This window comes from Cnephaeus nilssonii (genome assembly GCF_951640355.1).
Source record: "Cnephaeus nilssonii genome assembly, chromosome: 1".
NCBI classification, from domain to species: Eukaryota; Metazoa; Chordata; class Mammalia; order Chiroptera; family Vespertilionidae; genus Cnephaeus; species Cnephaeus nilssonii.
Window position 1 is genome coordinate 117,497,301 of NC_137072.1, and position 16,499 is coordinate 117,513,799.

Genomic DNA, 16,499 nt, shown 5'->3' on the forward strand with positions numbered 1-16,499 from the left:
GGCGGGGCGGGGCGCGCGGGGCGGATAAAGGCGGTTGGGGGCGGGGCGCGCCGTCGGTCTGCGCCGCGGGACAGGACGCTCCGGTCGTCGTCGCCTCGCCATGGCCTGCAGCCCGCGAACCCCCCCGTCGTACCGGAGCCGCCGCGACCGCGACGCCAGGTGAGGCCGGGCGGGGGTGCGAGGCGAGGGTGCGGGCGGCGGGAGTCGCGGCCCGGCTCGCCCGCCTTGACGCGGCCTCTCGCCCACAGCCCGCCGCCCCCCGCGAGATGGAGCCTGGGGCGCAAGCGCAGAGCCGACGGCCAGCACCGGGCGGCGGAGGACGCCGAGGGCCCCGCGAAGCCGGCTGACCGCAGACCCGACAGGTGGGCCCTGCGCGCGGGCGGGACGCGGGCGGGCTGGGTCGGCGCCGGCGCGTTAGTCGGCCGGGTGGGTCTCGGGAGGGGCCCCGCGATCGGTGTCAGCCCCGGCGTGTTCCCGGCCGGCGCGGGGCCCCACGGGTCCTCAGACTCCGGTGCGGCTGGGGCAGTCGCCCATGTGGGCCCAGCCCAGAAGTCGGGGCGCGCCGTCGGTCGGGGTGAGGGGCAAGTGCAGACCCTCCGCCCGTCGGGGACCTCCTGTCCTCTGGGCTGGGAGCCGGGCCGCCCCGGGCCAGGTTCCGCTTCTGCTGCCTGCGCCCTGGTCGGGTCGCCAGTGAGACGGGCGCTCGGAGGCGAGGCCTGGCCGCCAGGGGCCGGGGGTGGCGAGGCAGCGAGCTGTTCAGCGCCCCCGTCGGGAAGGCCTGGGGTGACCCGGAGGTCGTCCCTGTGGGTCCGGGGTGGAGGCCCCGGGTGGGGCGCATTGGCCCTGTGGGAGGGCTGCGAAGCGCAGGGAAAGCGGGTGCCGGGAGGTGGAGCAGAGGGGCTCAGGGCGGGACTCGCACTGCCTGCTGATGAGTTGGGTGCAGTTAGGCATCGAGTCCCACTCGGGGTTCCAGGGCTGAGGCCCTCATCTTTGCCAAGAGGGAGAGGATGGGGAGCGCACCGGGCCTGGGCAGGCGCCAGGGGCCGCAGGACGCTGTGGGGAAGCTGTGGGGTCTGAGTGCGCGGACCCCTCACTTTGGGCCCAGAGGCGCGGTGTCGGCACAGGTGGGGGACTAGGAGCTGGGACCAAACCGCCCCACCAGATCCAGCTCCCCGCTCAGACCTCCAGGGGCCCCACTCAGCGGGAGATGCAGGGCTCTGTCCCCGCGGGGGCCCTGTAGCTCAGCAGCAGCCGCAGGGCGCCTTACCCTTCCAGGCCCTCCGCTGTGCACAGCTCTCCTCCCCCAGCCGGTGGGCAGCTGGAGCGGAGGTGGTCCCTCTGGGAGGGGCTGCTGAGTGGGTAGCACAGGCTTTGCTTCCTCTGGGGCACTTTCCCCAGCGGTGCTCTCGGCCTAGGATGGGCAGGAGGCTGACTAGAACCTGCCGAGTCTGAGAAGTGGGCTGGAGACCCAGAGGAAGTCTCCCGGGCCCACGCCCACGCCCCGCAGCCGGAGGGCCTGTGTCGGAACCTGCTGTGGCCGCAGACCCAGGCCTGCACCGCCTGTAGGCTAGTGTGGCTCCGTTACTCATTCAGCTTAACTTTTGGTTCATTAATCTGATTCCTTGCCCTGCCGACCATTTTTAGACTCTGGAAATTAACTTCTGGAATCCAGTTTGATAAGGTAAAGGGATAACCATTTGTTCCTGCGTTTTCAAAGCCTGTCATTGGTTGGCATCTAGAATGTACAAGAGCGCTTATTGCTTAGCCTAGTTTTGACTCACCAATAGGAAACGAGGGAATGTGAGAATGTAACTTTGCATCTAATCTATGAAGACCAGCAACTCTAGCCGCCGCAACTCTTGGCATCAAGCCTTATGGCTCCGTATTGCCTGATCTGGACTAAAGGTTTCCTGAGTTCTCGGTCGTGCTGAGCTCCTAGACCCCGGCTCCAGGGGTGCCTCTCCGGTAGACGAGGTCCCAGTGCAGCAAGCGCTCCACTGTCTACTTTTACCCCCTCCCCCACTGTAGTTATGTGACGTAGTCTGCACCCTTAATCGTGTGCACGGAAAAGTAAATAGGAGCCACAGTTTACTAAGGAGCTTATGGTGCTGGCCACTCTACTTAGCACCAAGTGTGTTATTTACACAAAACGAGCTTGGTTTACCAATAAAGGAATGAGTTGTATTAGGCACCTTTCTCTGCTGATGGATCCTTGTCTGCCTCCTGCCCCCCCCGCCCCCCCCCCCCCCACCCCCCCCCCCCCCGTAGCTCCAGCAGCACTGAGCACACAGCACCCTCTGTCCTCAGGGTTGGCCAACCCGGCACGTGGTGGGTGCACAGGAAACCCCACCGAGCCAGGCCCGGGAGCGAGTGCATGTCGGGCAGATTCCCAGAAGCCCTTCCCTTGGGGCTCCACGGCCCCCTGGCCGTTTCCTGTGCCCCGCTGGAAAGGGTCGCGGTTCAAACGTGCACGTCCGTCTTCCGCAGCTTCACCACCCCCGAGGCCCCGAAGCCCCGGCCTCGGTGTGCGGACTGGGCGAGCGCCGTGGAGGAGGATGAGATGAGGACCAGGGTGAACAAAGAAATTGCAAGGTACGTACGTGCTCCAGGCCGCTGCAGTGCCTCCCGTGGTGTAAGTGACGGATGTGAACGGGTGCTGTTAGGGCCACGGTACTTACAGGCCGGTCTCTGACCAGCAGGTGAGCCGCTGCTGGGAACTTGGTAGAAATGGACCAGGGCTGTCGGCAGGGACTCCGGGTGGGACCCTGGGTGACTGCTCGCTGAGAGGTGAGGCCCCTGTCTTAGTGGCTGTCCCCCGACCTCTGCCGACGGCAGAGGGCCACCGTGATGTGCCCGGCCTGCCCCACCCAGCGCCCAGCCCCAGGCAGGAGGGGCGCTCTTCAGAGAGCAGGCGCTCTTGGCTGACACCTGGCTCAGGTAACAGCCGTGAATGGCCAGAGCTCAGGGCGGGCCCCTGACTTGGAGTCTGAACCCCTTGCAGTTGTACCCCAAACTGTTGTACGTCCAGGTTCTCCCAAACTCCAAGGCACGTCCTCTTCCGGGACTCATGAGGGTTCAGATGGCGCCGCCGGAGCCTGCTTCTCCCTCGCTGACACGTCACCAGTGTCTGGGGCCTCTCTTTGCCGTCTGACCCACTGAGCGCCTCGGAGTTCAGCCTGCTCCTGCGTGTTGAAGTGTGTCGACCCAGGAGGGCGTGGCCCTGGTGCCGGCGGGGGCGGGGCGGGGGGCGTTGACGGGTGGGCCGGTGCTCTGAGGGACGTGTTTCATGGTGTGGGTCTTGGTTTGCCGGCTGTGGCCTGAGGCTGGCTGACTTGGTTGGCGCGTCGCCTGCTCCCGGCTCCCAGCGTGCCTGGCGCCACCCTCGCGGGCCCGTGTGCTTGCTGGGCTGGGTCCCTCTTCGCTCCTCGGTGACCTCACAGGCTGTCGCTGAGCGGTGCCCTGCCCTGTGGGGGCCACCCTGCGGTCGCCCGCTGTGCCAGGTGCTGCTGTGGTGCTGCCGGGCTGGGCCCCGGTGACGGCCTGCCTGGCTCCTGGGGTGGGGCGGTGAGAAGGCGGCTGGCTGTGCTTCGTGGCGGGTGGCACAGCTCACCAGCAGCCTGAGAACGTGACAAGGGTTTGTCCTACCCGAGCCAGTCTTTCAGGGGGTCCTGAGAGAACGGAGCCCTGGGAAGTGGGAGGGGCGTCTCATTCCCGGGGTGCTGCTGTAGCTACCGGGGGTGGGGGCGGGTGGGGGCCCTGCCCCCTGTGCCTGGGCTGCAGAGACGGGGGTGGGGTGAGAGTTTACCTCGTGGGAGGGGCAGTGACTGGGACGTCACTTAGACACTCCAGGACCTTGTAGCTCGAGGGGTGGTTGGTTTCGGTGTCCGGCGGCACTGGCCCCGGGGGACGGTCTGCAGAGCTGGGAGCCGCGAGGAGCAGGAGGGGCTGTGCCGCCTCCTCCCCAGTCTGAGAAGGCGGGGGGGGGGGGGGGGGGGGTCTGGGGGGGGGAGCGGCCCGGCAGGCACGCAGGTCCTGCCAGCAGGGGGGGTGGTGTAGAGAGAAAAGCTGCTCATTCCCACCTTCCTTAGGCCCCGGGGCTTGGGGGTGTCGGCCTCTATGGCTTGGATCTCGCTACTTAGGTCCGTTTGGCCTCGAGCTTGCGTCCGGCCGAGGCCTTGAGGCCGCAGGGGTCTGGGCGGCAGCTGCAAGCACTTTCTCTCGGGGTGGCGCCTTTTCCTGCCAAGGGCCATGTGGGCATTGATGACATCACTCGCGGCCACAGGACATCATCAACTTAGAACTAGCCTGCTCTATTCGGTCACACATTTCATTAACTCACCCCTGTTGCCTGGGCAGGGCCAGACCAGGTGACTTCAGGGTCCTATGCGGCCTGCGGGCCACACGTTCCCCAGCCCTGACACGTGATTTATCGTAACCTTTATCTTAGAGAGAGGGACTGGGAGGCGGTGATAGAGACGCCTGCTCCCCCCCCCCCCCCCCCCCGCTCCCCCCGCGGACCGCACCTCTCGGAGGCGGAGTCCTGTTTCGCTCTGAAAGATTCAGGGTGGATTCTTACCAATGCTTCTCCCCCAGATACAAAAGGAAGCTCCTCATCAACGACTGCGGGAGAGAGAGGAAGTCGCCGCTGGGAAGGTACGCGCCCTCCCGTTCTTTCCTAACCGAGCTGACCTGTGATTGGCTGCGAAGGAGCCAGCGAGCAGCCGTCCTCAGCACCGCGTTGGGGATGTGGTGTCTGTGACGCGCTTATTCCCGGGCGGACAGAGGCTCTGGGCCGCATGGGGTGGGAAGCCCGGGACAGGCCTCCGCTCTGTGCGTCTGCGCTGTCTGCGTGGTGACGGGAGTGGCGAGGCTTGTTCAGGCGGTAACGTCCTTCTCTCCAGCTGTGACTCCAGGGCGCCGTGCGCAGCGCCTGCCGACCTGGAGACGGATGAAAGCGTCCTGATGCGGAGGCAGAAGCAGATCAACTATGGGAAGAACACCATGGCCTACGACCGCTACATCCGAGAGGTCCCGAGGTAGGCAGCCGCGGGCGTCGTCCCGCCTCGCTGGCACTGCAGAGCCAGCTGCTCACGTAAACAAAGCAGGGCTGGTGGCCGAGGAGAGAAGGTTTAAAACCACGTATTTGCCATCAGAATGTGGTGACCATCTCAGTTCTCAAGACCCGCAGCAGTCTCAGGACGCCACGTCGCTAAGAACAGTGGGAAAGGTCTTCCTGAGAACACTGAGCAGTGCCTGGGGCGGGCAGCTCTGGACATGTGCCCCCCAGGACTAGGGTTCGGGCGCACTTTGGGGGCATAGGTTGAGGAGGAACTGCAGAGGCAGAGGTGGTGGTGGTGGTGCGGCCGCCCCGTGCTGTGGTGGATCGTGGATCTAATTCGTAGCAGTCCTAGCCTTAGAGTCGGGTAACCGTCGGGCTGTGCAGGCCTGAGTGCTGAGTGCCAGGATCCTTCCCTCCCCGCAGGCACCTTCGCCAGCCCGGTGTTCACCCCAAGACCCCCAACAAGTTCAAGAAGTACAGCCGGCGCTCGTGGGACCAGCAGATCAAGCTCTGGAAGGTGGCCCTGCACTTCTGGGACCCTCCCACCGAAGAAGGATGTGACTTGCAGGAAATGTAGGTCGCAGGGCCTTCTGTCCTCCTGCCCCCGCTCCTCCGCCCGACCGAGCAGCTGTCGCCTGCGAGGCAGGAGGTGCCATGGCAGCCAGCGGTCCCCTCCCGTCCACTTCCATCCGCAGCTTGAGGCTGGGGGGCGGCTCGGGGGTGGAGTCTGCTTCCTGGGCTGAATTTACATTTTGTAGCTAGAAAAAGCGAGTTTAGGAAACCTGGAAATATGTGGGGTTTTGTTTGTTTTTAAGATAAATATTCTAAAGATTACCTGGGTAATTTATTTCAAACTGTGAAAGTAGGCCTTTAAAAAAAAAAAAAACTCCGAAAGGGTTTCCCTTTTCCCGCGAGCCTCCGGCTTTGCTGAGCGGTGACGGTGCCTGTTTGATCCCACAGGCATCCCGTGGACCTCGGGGAGATGGAGACCGAATCCACGGAGAGCAGCTCCGAGTCCCAGGCCAGCTCCCAGGATAACAGCTTCGTAAGCAGCTCCGTTTGTCTCGGCGGGGGGCGCGGGGGCGCGTGGACCACGGTGCCCTTTGTAAACAGGCTCGGTTCTGATGTCTCGGGGGCGCCTCACCCTCCCCGTTCCCTGATAACCGGCGCACGGTCCGAGGGCGTTCCTAGGGAGTGGCCGCAGGTTAGGTTTTTGGTTCAATCGACCAATCCCGTGTCCATTGGAAAGGAAGGCCTTCCCTCGGGTCTGGCATCTGCACCGGCCGGCTGCCCGCGCTCAGGCGGGCTGTGGGTGTGGGCTGAGTGTGGGCTGTGGGCTGGGAGTGTGGGCTGTGAGAGTGGGTGTGGGCTGGGGGCTGTGAGCTGGGAGTGGGGGCTGTGAGTGGGAGCTGTGAGCTGTGAGTGGGGGCTGTGAGAGTGGGTGTGGGTGGGGGCTGTGAGAGTGGGCTGGGGTGTGGGCTGTGGGAGTGGGCTGGGAGTATGGGCTGGGGGCTGTGAGTGGGGCTGGGAGTGTGGGTGTGGGTGGGGGCTGTGAGTGTGGGTGTGGGCTGTGAGTGTGGGTGTGGGCTGTGAGTGTGGGTGTGGGCTGTGAGTGTGGGCTGTGGGCTGTGAGTGGGGCTGGGAGTGTGGGTGTGGGTGGGGGCTGTGAGTGTGGGTGGGGGCTGTGAGTGTGGGTGTGGGCTGTGAGTGTGGGCTGTGGGCTGTGAGTGGGGGCTGGGGGCTGTGAGTGTGGGCTGGGGGCTGTGAGTGGGAGCTGTGAGTGGGAGCTGTGAGCTGTGGGTGGGGGCTGGGGGGCTGGAACTGTTACTGGCGCAGCGCCTTGTGCCTGGGATCCCCCACGTTTGCCAGTTTTAAAAGTCCCGTGTTTTTGAGAAAGAAAACTTCCAAGATGAAAAGAAACTCCCAGTGTCTGATTCCGTGGTTACCGGTGGGTGCATGCTCTTGGGACTCTTTTCATTGATTTTAGAGAGAAAGGAAGGGGAGAGAGGAACAGCAATTTTTTTGTTTCACTTACGCTTTGGTTGGTTGATTCCTGAATGCGTCTTGACTGGGGATCAAACCTGCAACCTGATGTATCCGGACAACGCTCCAACCAACGGAGCTGCCCGCCGGGGCTCGTGCAGACTTTCTCCTGTGCCCAAGCACATCCGTGCCCACCGCCCACAACAGGTCTCTCTGCTGCCTCCGGAAGGAGGGTGCCTGTGAGGACAGTGGAAACCGGGACACACGTGTTTGGTGTGGGACAGCAGGCTTCCGTGAGGTCACCCTGTACTGGGTCCGGCCAGTTCGGAAGCCTGTGACCTAGGGTTGCCCTTCCTGCCTCCTTCCCCGCCACCCCGTGAGCGGGTCCCGCCCTCCCGGCGCGCTCAGGCCCAGCAGCCGAGGCAGGGCGGGGCGCCCACCGTGAGGGACCCGCTGCTGGAGATGGTTTCTGAGGACGACGTGCGGGTGTCCAGGGAAAGAACGGCCGGCACGGCAGGGCGACCCCGAGGGCAAAGGTCTCGCAGGCGGTGTCCTTCCTGGTGTGGCCGGGAGGAGCCTCGTCCCGGTCGGTTCCGGACGAGTTGTGAACACGCCGCTGACAGTCCGTTCGGAGCGGCGCAAGGCCTTGGGGCCGGGAGGGAAGGTGCAGGCACGTGCGGGAGCCAGACCGTGGAGTCGAGAGCAGGGGTCCTGGCGGAGACGGGGCGCAGGGAGGGTGGCTCTGAGACGGTGAACTTAGTGCGACGAGCGCTGGGACGGCCGGTCTGTGCTGCAGGGAGGGGGGCTTTGCTGCTGGGCACGGACTGCTCAGGACACGGGACTGCTCAGGACACGGGACTGCTCAGGACACGGGACTGCGCAGCCTGCCGCCTGGTCCAGGCCGTGGGCAGGCCTCTCGGCTGCCCCAGTGCTGCTCTCGCTGCAGGTCTTCTTTTCTGAGTCGGAATCTCATCAGGGGACACGTGCATGTGGCCACGCTTCCACTTGACCTTCCTTTCCACCCGTGACGTTGACTGTTTTAAAAACATGCATTTAAAATGTTGGGTTTAGTTGGAATGAACATTAGGCTTCAAATGGTTTAAACCCCTTAAATTATAAACTCTTAACCATTTTAATTCATTTGAACACATGACCCTTCAATTATATTTATTTTTTAAAGGGAAGTTTTTAAAAATATATGTATTTTTTTATTTCAGAGATGACGGTAGAGGGAGAGAGAGAGACATTGATGAGAGCGAATCATTGATTGGCTGCCTCCTGCACGCCCCCTACTGGGGATTGAGCCCATAACCTGGGCATGTGCCCTGACTGGAAATTGAACCATGACCTCCTGGTTCATAGGTCGATGCTCAACCACTGAGCCATGCTGGCCAGGCCAATTAAACTTCCTTTTTTTTTTTTTAATCCTCACCCGAGGATATTTTTTTCATTGATTTCTAGAGTGAGTGGGAGGGAGGGAGAGAGAAACATGAACATGAGCCAGACATCAATTGGTTGCCTCCCTCCCGCACGGGCCCCTAAGGGGCTGGAACCTGCAGTCTGCAGGCGGACGCTCCAGGCCCTGTCCACACCGGCAAGGGCCAGTGGAACTATTTTAAATGAAACACAAAAAAGCAAAACCTGTTCGTTAAAGCAACCAGACCTTGTGTTAAACGCAACACGCACTCCGTGCTGAGAACCGGAGCTCAGTGCTGTCTCTCTCACGTTCTCTGCGCTTACGACAGGCACCCACTTACCCTCTCCCGACTCAGAGCTCCTGTCCCCTGCACCCGGAGTGGGAAGTGGCCTCGCCTTCGGGGTGGGCTGGGCTTGGGCCTGGGCTGTCTTCACCCGAGCTGGAGCTAGGCAGCCCTCCCTGCGCTCTGAGTTTGCGCAGTGTCTGGTGTGACCGTGACCACTGCGCAAGGTGGCGAGGGCGCGTCTAGTGCCCGCGCAGCACCCCCTGCCCCGGTGAGGGGCTGCGCTCAGTGGGGTTAGCTCACTGGTCACAAGTCCCGTGTGAGGACCTGGCGTGACCTGTGTTTCTGTCTCTCAGGACATGTACTCGGGCACCCCCACCAAGGTGAGACACCTGGACTGCCACGTGGAGGACGAGTTTGACTTGGAGGCGTGTTTAACTGAGCCCTTGAAAGACTTCGCGGCCATGAGCTAGCCTGCCCCGAGGATCACAGAGCAAGTTTGCCCCGGGGCTCCTGTTAATAGTTACCACCTGGTGAATTGTTATTCTTGCCTTATTTTCTTAAACCATTTTATGTATAGCGAGTGTATGTTGCATGTTTTAAATCCGAAATGCAATTAAATTCGATGATAATTGAACTTGAAGCAATCTTATAACAGACTTAATTGCTCGGTCCCCACCATCCCCAAGTTCACCCGACAAGCACACTTGAACCGGTTTCCACCGAATCTCGGATGCCGAGTTGCCACTTGTAGGTGGTGGTGTGGGTGTCACGTGTTTAAGGACCGTGTCAGCTTCCTGGACTGGATCTGAGTGTTCGCACCATCCGGCCCTTTAAGGTCTTTGTGGCCTTTTGTCAATGTCGGGGTGGCCTTTCCCGCACACAGAGCCCTGACCGTCAGATGCTAAAGCCACAGGTCACGTGAGACGCAGCCGAGTTGGGTGTTTGTAAATAGTGCCAGGTAGGCCTTCTCCCAGTCATACTCCAAGAGTTACGGCCGCAAAGGGATTTAGAAAGAACCTTTTTTACACAGTTAATTTACCATGTAAAATTGCTGTAAATGATAATGTATACAGATTTTCTGTTCAAACATTCAATTGTAAACTTCTCGTTAAGACTGTTGTTAAGTTTTTATTGCTTTTGTATGGAATGAGATTGCAAAAATAAAAAAGCCTTCAGCTGATGGATTGCGTTGCCTGATAGGCTCACTGCTGAGGCTGCTCCTGGTTCCGTCCTCACCACGCGGCCTGGGGAGAACAGCACGGGCTGACGGGGTTGTGGCCCAGGCTGTTACACCCCCTCCCCCCGCCAGGAGGACCGACATCCATGAGGGTTTAGAGCTGGAGCCAGACACATCCATGGGAGCCAGCGTCCCCCTAGGCACCAGGGACCTTCAGCAGCGGGCGAGGTGGCGGCCCTGCCCTGTCCCCGAGACGGCTGCATGGTCGTCCCGGCGTGAATGGAGCGGGTCCTGAGGGGCTGCCCTGCCGCCGATGCCGCCCTCCACAGCCACACACGCACCTCGCTGCCCTAGCCCCTGCCGCCAGCCACAGCCACGCGCCCAAGCACACCTGGACGTGACGCTGCACTCACTTCCGGGGGCGGGGGGGCTCTGGCTCCGGGGTCTCGAGGGCAGCGCTGTCCATTCCACACTGGCTGAGCCTGTACCGTGTCAGGCACCAATGAGGCATGGGGGACAGGCGGAACGGTGCCCCCAAGTCTGCACTCGCCTTGGTGGGCACAGAGAGTCAGTGTGGTGTCAGGTTAGAGGGAGAGGGTAAGGGAGTGGCGGGCGGGGCGGGGGGGTGACTGGGTGGTGGGACGTAGCCATTTCCCACAGGGTGGTCGGGAGCTGCCTGATGGCGGCATTTCAGCGGGGACAGCGGTTGGGGAAGAGCACTCACCCTGCAGCAGCGGGTGCCAGGGCTCGGGATGGTGCAGGCTGCCTGCAGCTCATGGGGTGTGGGCCCTGCGGGGGGGCGGGGGGTGGCAGGAGAGCCGGTGCTGGCTAATGGGCAGTGACAGGGCTGGGGGCCCAGGTGACACAGTCAGCTCTGAGGTGCTGCTGGCTGCCTGCCCCCCACCCGCAGGGGAGGAGAGGCTGAGGGGGCGTGGCCCGGAGGGTCTGTTCGTCTCAGCCTTTCCAGGCAACAAATGAGGCTGATGCTTTAGAAAGAGCCTCGGAGGAGCCGAGGGGAAGCTTGACCAACGAGATGTAGTCTGTGGCCGAGGTTCTGGCTGGACGAAGCTTCCGGGAAACCTGAGGCCTGGCCCCCCTCCCGCCTCCCCCGGCAGGAACCCGGGACGGAGACCCGGCCCCCGGCAGGAGCTGGGACGGAGAGGGCTTGTTTTGAGGAGACCAATCCGTATGGCTTTTGTCAAAGGATCCCCAGTAAGAGTCACAGGAGGCTCAGAAGCTTTTGGAAGAATTCCATTGGCAAGAACCCTGCCGGTGTGGACCGGTGGGGCGTGGACCGAAGCGGGGTGGACCGAAGGACCGGCAGGATGAAATGAGGTATTCGGATCCACGCGGGCTGAGAGGAAAAGGCTCCTGAGCGCAGGGCCGGGGCACAGGGTCCCTGCCCGGACCCAGGGACTCTGACAGGTACTCCTCCCGCCCACCTGCTCCAGCAGGGAGTCTGCACCAGGTCCCTAGAGTGTGGGGTGTGTGCCTGGGTGGGGCCAGGGCTGATACCCCCCTCTGGCGCAGGGTCTCCAGGTGAGGAGTTCCTGACCCAGGAGACCCATCTCAGCGTGAGGATCTGGACTTGGGCCGACGCCGTGGGAGGGAGGCTGGGACGCCTGGGGAGGACGGACTGATCCGCAGGCGTGGGGGGGATGTGGGCTGGCGGGAGCAGGTGGGTGAGAGGTCAGCGCCGGGCTCCGTGTGTGTGTGTGTGTGTGTGTGTGTGTGTGTGTGTGTGTGTGTGTGCGCGCGCGCACTCAGGCTTCCCTCCGAGTGAGGTGGGCAGCGGGGGCGGGCTTGAGCAGGGACGTGATGTCTGACTGGGGTTCTGGAAGAATCTGCCCTGGCTACTGGCTTTTGCTTCGCATTTAAATTCTTGGAATGCTCCGAAGCCCCAAGGAAATCAATCTTCGGGCTTTTGTGCTTGCCTTTCAGCTGTTAACATAATCTAGTACTTTCCGCGGGCGTCACAGATACCCGTAGCTGGGATCGAGTTGTCTTTCTTCTTGACTCTTGTACATCGAACCGAGAAGTGTCAGAGCTGAATTAAGTTTGTCCGGCGTGATTAATTCTTCACAATTCCAGGCCGATCGCTATCTCGGGCCCCTTGGTGATTCATTTTCCTATCTTCCCGTGTCGAGATGGACGTGGTCAGCTTATCAGGGTTGTCATCCCACACCCCCCACTTCCCCTTCTCGCTCACGCTCTGTGAAGCCACTGTTGTTTCCTGCGCCCGGTTGGGTTCTGTCCTCCGGCCGCCCTCCCTCACCCTCTCCGCCCCCGGGTCGCCGATGCCCTGTCCCTCCCCCCGTCCCCGTCCCCGTCCCCGTGGTAGGGCGGCGTGGAGCCTCCCACGTGCGTCAGCAGCCTCTGCCCCGAACCAGGTGCTGACAGCACTTGGCTTTCTGGACCTGAGCCGGTGGCTCTTCTGAGGATGCAGTTTCCAGGGAGTGTTTTTCTCCCATGTGGGCAACTCTGAAAGGCCTGCTGGGTAAAGTCACGTGACCGTGCTTGGCCAACTGCCAGGGCCCTTCGAGTGAACGTGTGAGCTGTCCTCCCCGAACCGGGTTTGGCTCTGAGTGCGCGTGGGGGTAGGGGTGGGGGTGGGGGTGGGGGTGGGGAGTGGATCTTGGGATCATTAGGGTGCGTATGAATTTTACGTTTAAGAATCTCGAGGGCTATTTGTTTTTTCCTTTGTTTGCTTTTTCATGTGCAGGCTTTATTTTATTTATTTTTTAAAAGTATTATTTTATTGATTTTTTTTACAGAGAGGAAGGGAGAGGGATAGAGAGCTAGAAACATTGATGAGAGAGAAACATCGACCAGCTGCCTCCTGCACACCCCCCACCGGGGATGTGCCCGCAACCAAGGTACATGCCCTTGACCGGAATCGAACCTGGGACCCTTCAGTTCACAAGCCAACGCTCTATCCACTGAGCAAAACCAGCTACGGCACATGTGCAGGCTTTAATTGGATGTAAGCCACTTTGTAAAACGCACACTGCAAAGATGCATAGAGCCCGGCCAGCATGGCTCAGAGGTTGAGCGTCGACCTATGAACCAGGAAGTCATGGTTTGATTCCAGGTCAGGGCACATGCCGGGTTGTGGGCTCGATCCCCAGTAGGGGGGCACACTGGAGGCAGCCGATCAATGATTCTCATCATTGATGTTTCTATCTCTCTCTCTTCCTCTCCCTTCCTCTCTAAAATCAACAAAAATTTATTTATCTATATATAAAAGCCTAAGCTGTGACCCGCACTGACCACCAGGGGGCAGACACTCAACACAGGCATGGAAACACGGAACAGACTGATGAATCTCAGAGGGAAGAGGCGAGGGAGGAGGGCGGGAAGAGGTTAACCAAAGATCTTATATGCATACGAGAGGCCCAGTGCACGGATTTGTGCACCGGTGGGGTCTCTCGGCCTGGCCTGTGGGGATCGGGCCGAAACCAGCTCTCCGACATCCCCCGAGGGGTCCCAGATTGCAAGAGGGCGCAGGCCAGGCCAAGGGACCCCACTGGTGCACGAATCCGTGCACTGGGCCTCCAGTATATTAAAAAAAAAAAAAAAAGATGCATAGAGTTGCATGCCCACCGGTGGGAGCAGCAGGCTCCACGGCGAGGAGCTGTGGGACCGAGGCCCTGAGGGGGCCTGCAGCGACCCGGCTCACATGTGAAGTGAAGGCTATAATGCTTGTGGAGGATCGATGGGGTTTGGTGAGGCAGAGGTCTCCGGCTTGACACCAAAAGCACAGTCCCTAACAGGAAAAACCGTGAAACGGGACCTTGTCACACTGAAAGCCTTCTGCTCCGCGAAGACCCTGGAGGGGGGGAAGACAAGCTGCAGGAAAGGAGGACTCCGCAGAGCGCCTGTGGGACAGAGCGCCGGCGCCTGGAACAGCAGAACGCAGAACTCAGCAGGAAAGCACAAATCCCACAGAAAGCCAGCGGAGAGATGTGGGTGGTTGGCGAGAACCGCCGGGCGGTGCTGCCTTCCTGTCCACAGAGGGGGCAGTCGTGGATGGAGAGGGGCCTCGTGCTAACCTGACAAGCTCAGGGGAGGCCCCTGCGTGACCCTGCAAAGTCAGAGACCAAAGTAACCACAAAGGATGGGGTGCAATGAAAACGTCAGAACGGCTTACGGCAGGTAGTCTTGTTCTAGGCTAGACTTCCCTGATGAAAGTCAATCGTGACCTGAACTGAGCCTGTCTATTGTCCTCTGCATCTAAGGTGACATTCCTTTGGCGTGTCGGGGTGACCCCCTTTGCCGGACCCCCGGGGCACAGCCAGTGCACCAGGGCTGAGACCGTAATCCTCTCACGGTTATGGCTATCATGTTCATCGTCGACTGATAACTATCCTGCACCCACCTACCCACCGAGGTAAAAGGTGTCTATCATTTACTTTTCACCCAATCCCAGAGTTTCCCCCCCTCTGCTTCCTCCCACCTCCCTAACCTATCCTGAGACCCGTCCCCCAACCACCCACCCCCAACCACCGGCCGAGCCAAACCACCCAGGGCTTTGCCTTCTCTTTTGATGTAATGTATAAAATAAGGCGCAAGGCCGCCAATTCCCGGAGCACTGTCTCAATGCGCCGAGATCCTGATTCCCGACAGTTGTCCATAATTTGGCTCAAATAAACTCACAAAAATCCTTTCCAGGTTGGACTGTTTCTGTTTGTTTGTTTGTTTTTTAAAAAATATATGTTTATTGATGTCAGAGAGGAAGGGAGAGGGAGAGAAAGATAGAAACATCAATGATGAGAGAGAATCATTGATTGGTTGCCTCCTGCACGCCCCCAGCTGGGGATCAAGCCCACAACCCAGGCTTGTGCCCTTGACCGGAATCGAACCCGGGACCCTTCAGTCCACAGGCTGAGGCTCTATCCACTGAGCCAAACGAGCTAGGGCGGTTGGACTGTTTCTGACGTTGACACGGTCTCCCCATGTATTCAGCTAACACCTTCAGTAACGTCTGTGCCTTCCCCATGAAGGTCTGAACACCGCACGCTCGCTCAGTGCGGGCAGGCAGACACGAACAGAGCAAGGGCGACGGGCCAGGTCACCGGGGTGCCTAGCAAAGGACAACAGTAGGGTGGGCCTTCCCCCATGGGTGCCCTTCCCTCCCGAGGGCAGACCCCCTGACCTTTCCTCCCAGAGACCCCCTCTAGGCCTCAAGTTGTAGTTCAGCTCCAGGTGCCGCCAGTCAATCAGGGGAGACCACTTGGAAGGCCACTGAACATTCTATTCAGATCTTCCCCGGGGCCTCCCCTAAAATCTCCACCCTTGAACCCTTAGGACGGAGGACCCAGGCGCTCTCCCCTCCCCAGAGCACCCCTGCCTGTCCCCTCCCCTCCCCTCCCCTCCCTGCCCGGGCGAGTTATCATCGGCTTCCTCACTCCCAAGGCCCTTCCTTTGCCTCCATAACTTGTTCCCATTTTTTCTAGGAATTACTTCTTCTCCCAATATTGCGATTTACCCAATAAACGTTCTCTTACAGTTTAGCTCTTGGTCCTGAATTCTTTCCCACCAGAACCCCAGTGCCGAGGTTGCTGACCCCAGGTTTGGTCTGACCCCAGGGGTCAGAGACCTGGTGCGGTGCCCACAACAACAGGAACCGGCGTTGAGGACGGCATTTCCCAGGGGTCTGCCCAGGTGAAAAGATCACCACCCCCCGCTGTGGGGACCTGGGTCTCCCTCCCTCGCTCCGTGTTGTAACCTGTTCCTTATCACACGCTGTCCTGTCTACTTTCGGTACTCCTTTTTAAAAACCACATTTGGTGTAAATAATGGCAGTTTGCCCTGGCCGGTTTGGCGCAGTGGATAGAGCGACGGCGAGCAGACGGAAGGGTCCTGGGTTCAATCCCGGCCAAGGGCACATCCTTGGTGGAGCAGGCATCCAACCCATGTGTCTCTCATGGATGTGTCTCTCTTGGTCTCCCCCCTCCCTCCACTGTCTCTAAAATAAATGAATTAAAAAATAATAATAATGATGGTAGTTTCAGTTCTTTCCGTCCTTTTAACATCTGCTTCTGGTCTAGTGTGGGTGATGCTCCAGCATGCTCTTAGACACTTGCTCAAGGTCACACTGAGGTCACCGGCAGGGCGGGCACGCCCCGGAAAGTGGGGACCACGGGTCGCAAGGGGAGTACCCCGAACCGCCGGGCTGCCTGCGGGGCCACATCCTTCGCCCCAGCCAGAGCCACCGCCTTCCCTGCCAGCGCGCCCTCCCGCCGCCTCCGGTCGCCCCGCTGCCTGCCTTCGCGACTCCAGAGCACGCCCACGTCGGCGTAGGCCCCTCCCTTCCGCTGGCGTAGCCCCGCCCCCTGATAGTTAAGGCCACGCCCACCAGGACGCAGCTCCGCCCCCTCCGTCGGCGCTGGCCCGCCCTGCCGTCTCAGGCCCCGCCCACCCAGACGCAGCCCAATCCCCGTGCGCGCGGCGCCGCTGAGGGGCGGGCGGTGGCTGGCCGAACGGCCAATGAGCGCGGCCGGAGGGGGCGGGGTCGCGTGGTGTGCTCCCCGCCGCTGAGGCGCGTCGGCTGTTGCGGGAGGAGCGCGGCCTGCGG

At 60.9% G+C, this 16,499-nt stretch overlaps 1 protein-coding gene across 1 annotated transcript; it reads left to right on the forward strand.

Annotated features, from left to right (window-relative positions):
* Positions 1–9,925, forward strand: SLBP (stem-loop histone mRNA binding protein). The gene is made up of 8 exons (XM_079769343.1): positions 1–159; positions 249–362; positions 2,488–2,592; positions 4,594–4,653; positions 4,902–5,036; positions 5,483–5,632; positions 6,020–6,104; positions 9,099–9,925. Exons 1-8 carry the CDS (start codon positions 101–103, stop codon positions 9,213–9,215), a joined length of 825 nt encoding a protein of 274 aa, XP_079625469.1. The 5' UTR covers positions 1–100; the 3' UTR covers positions 9,216–9,925.
* The last annotated feature ends 6,574 nt before the right edge of the window (positions 9,926–16,499 follow it).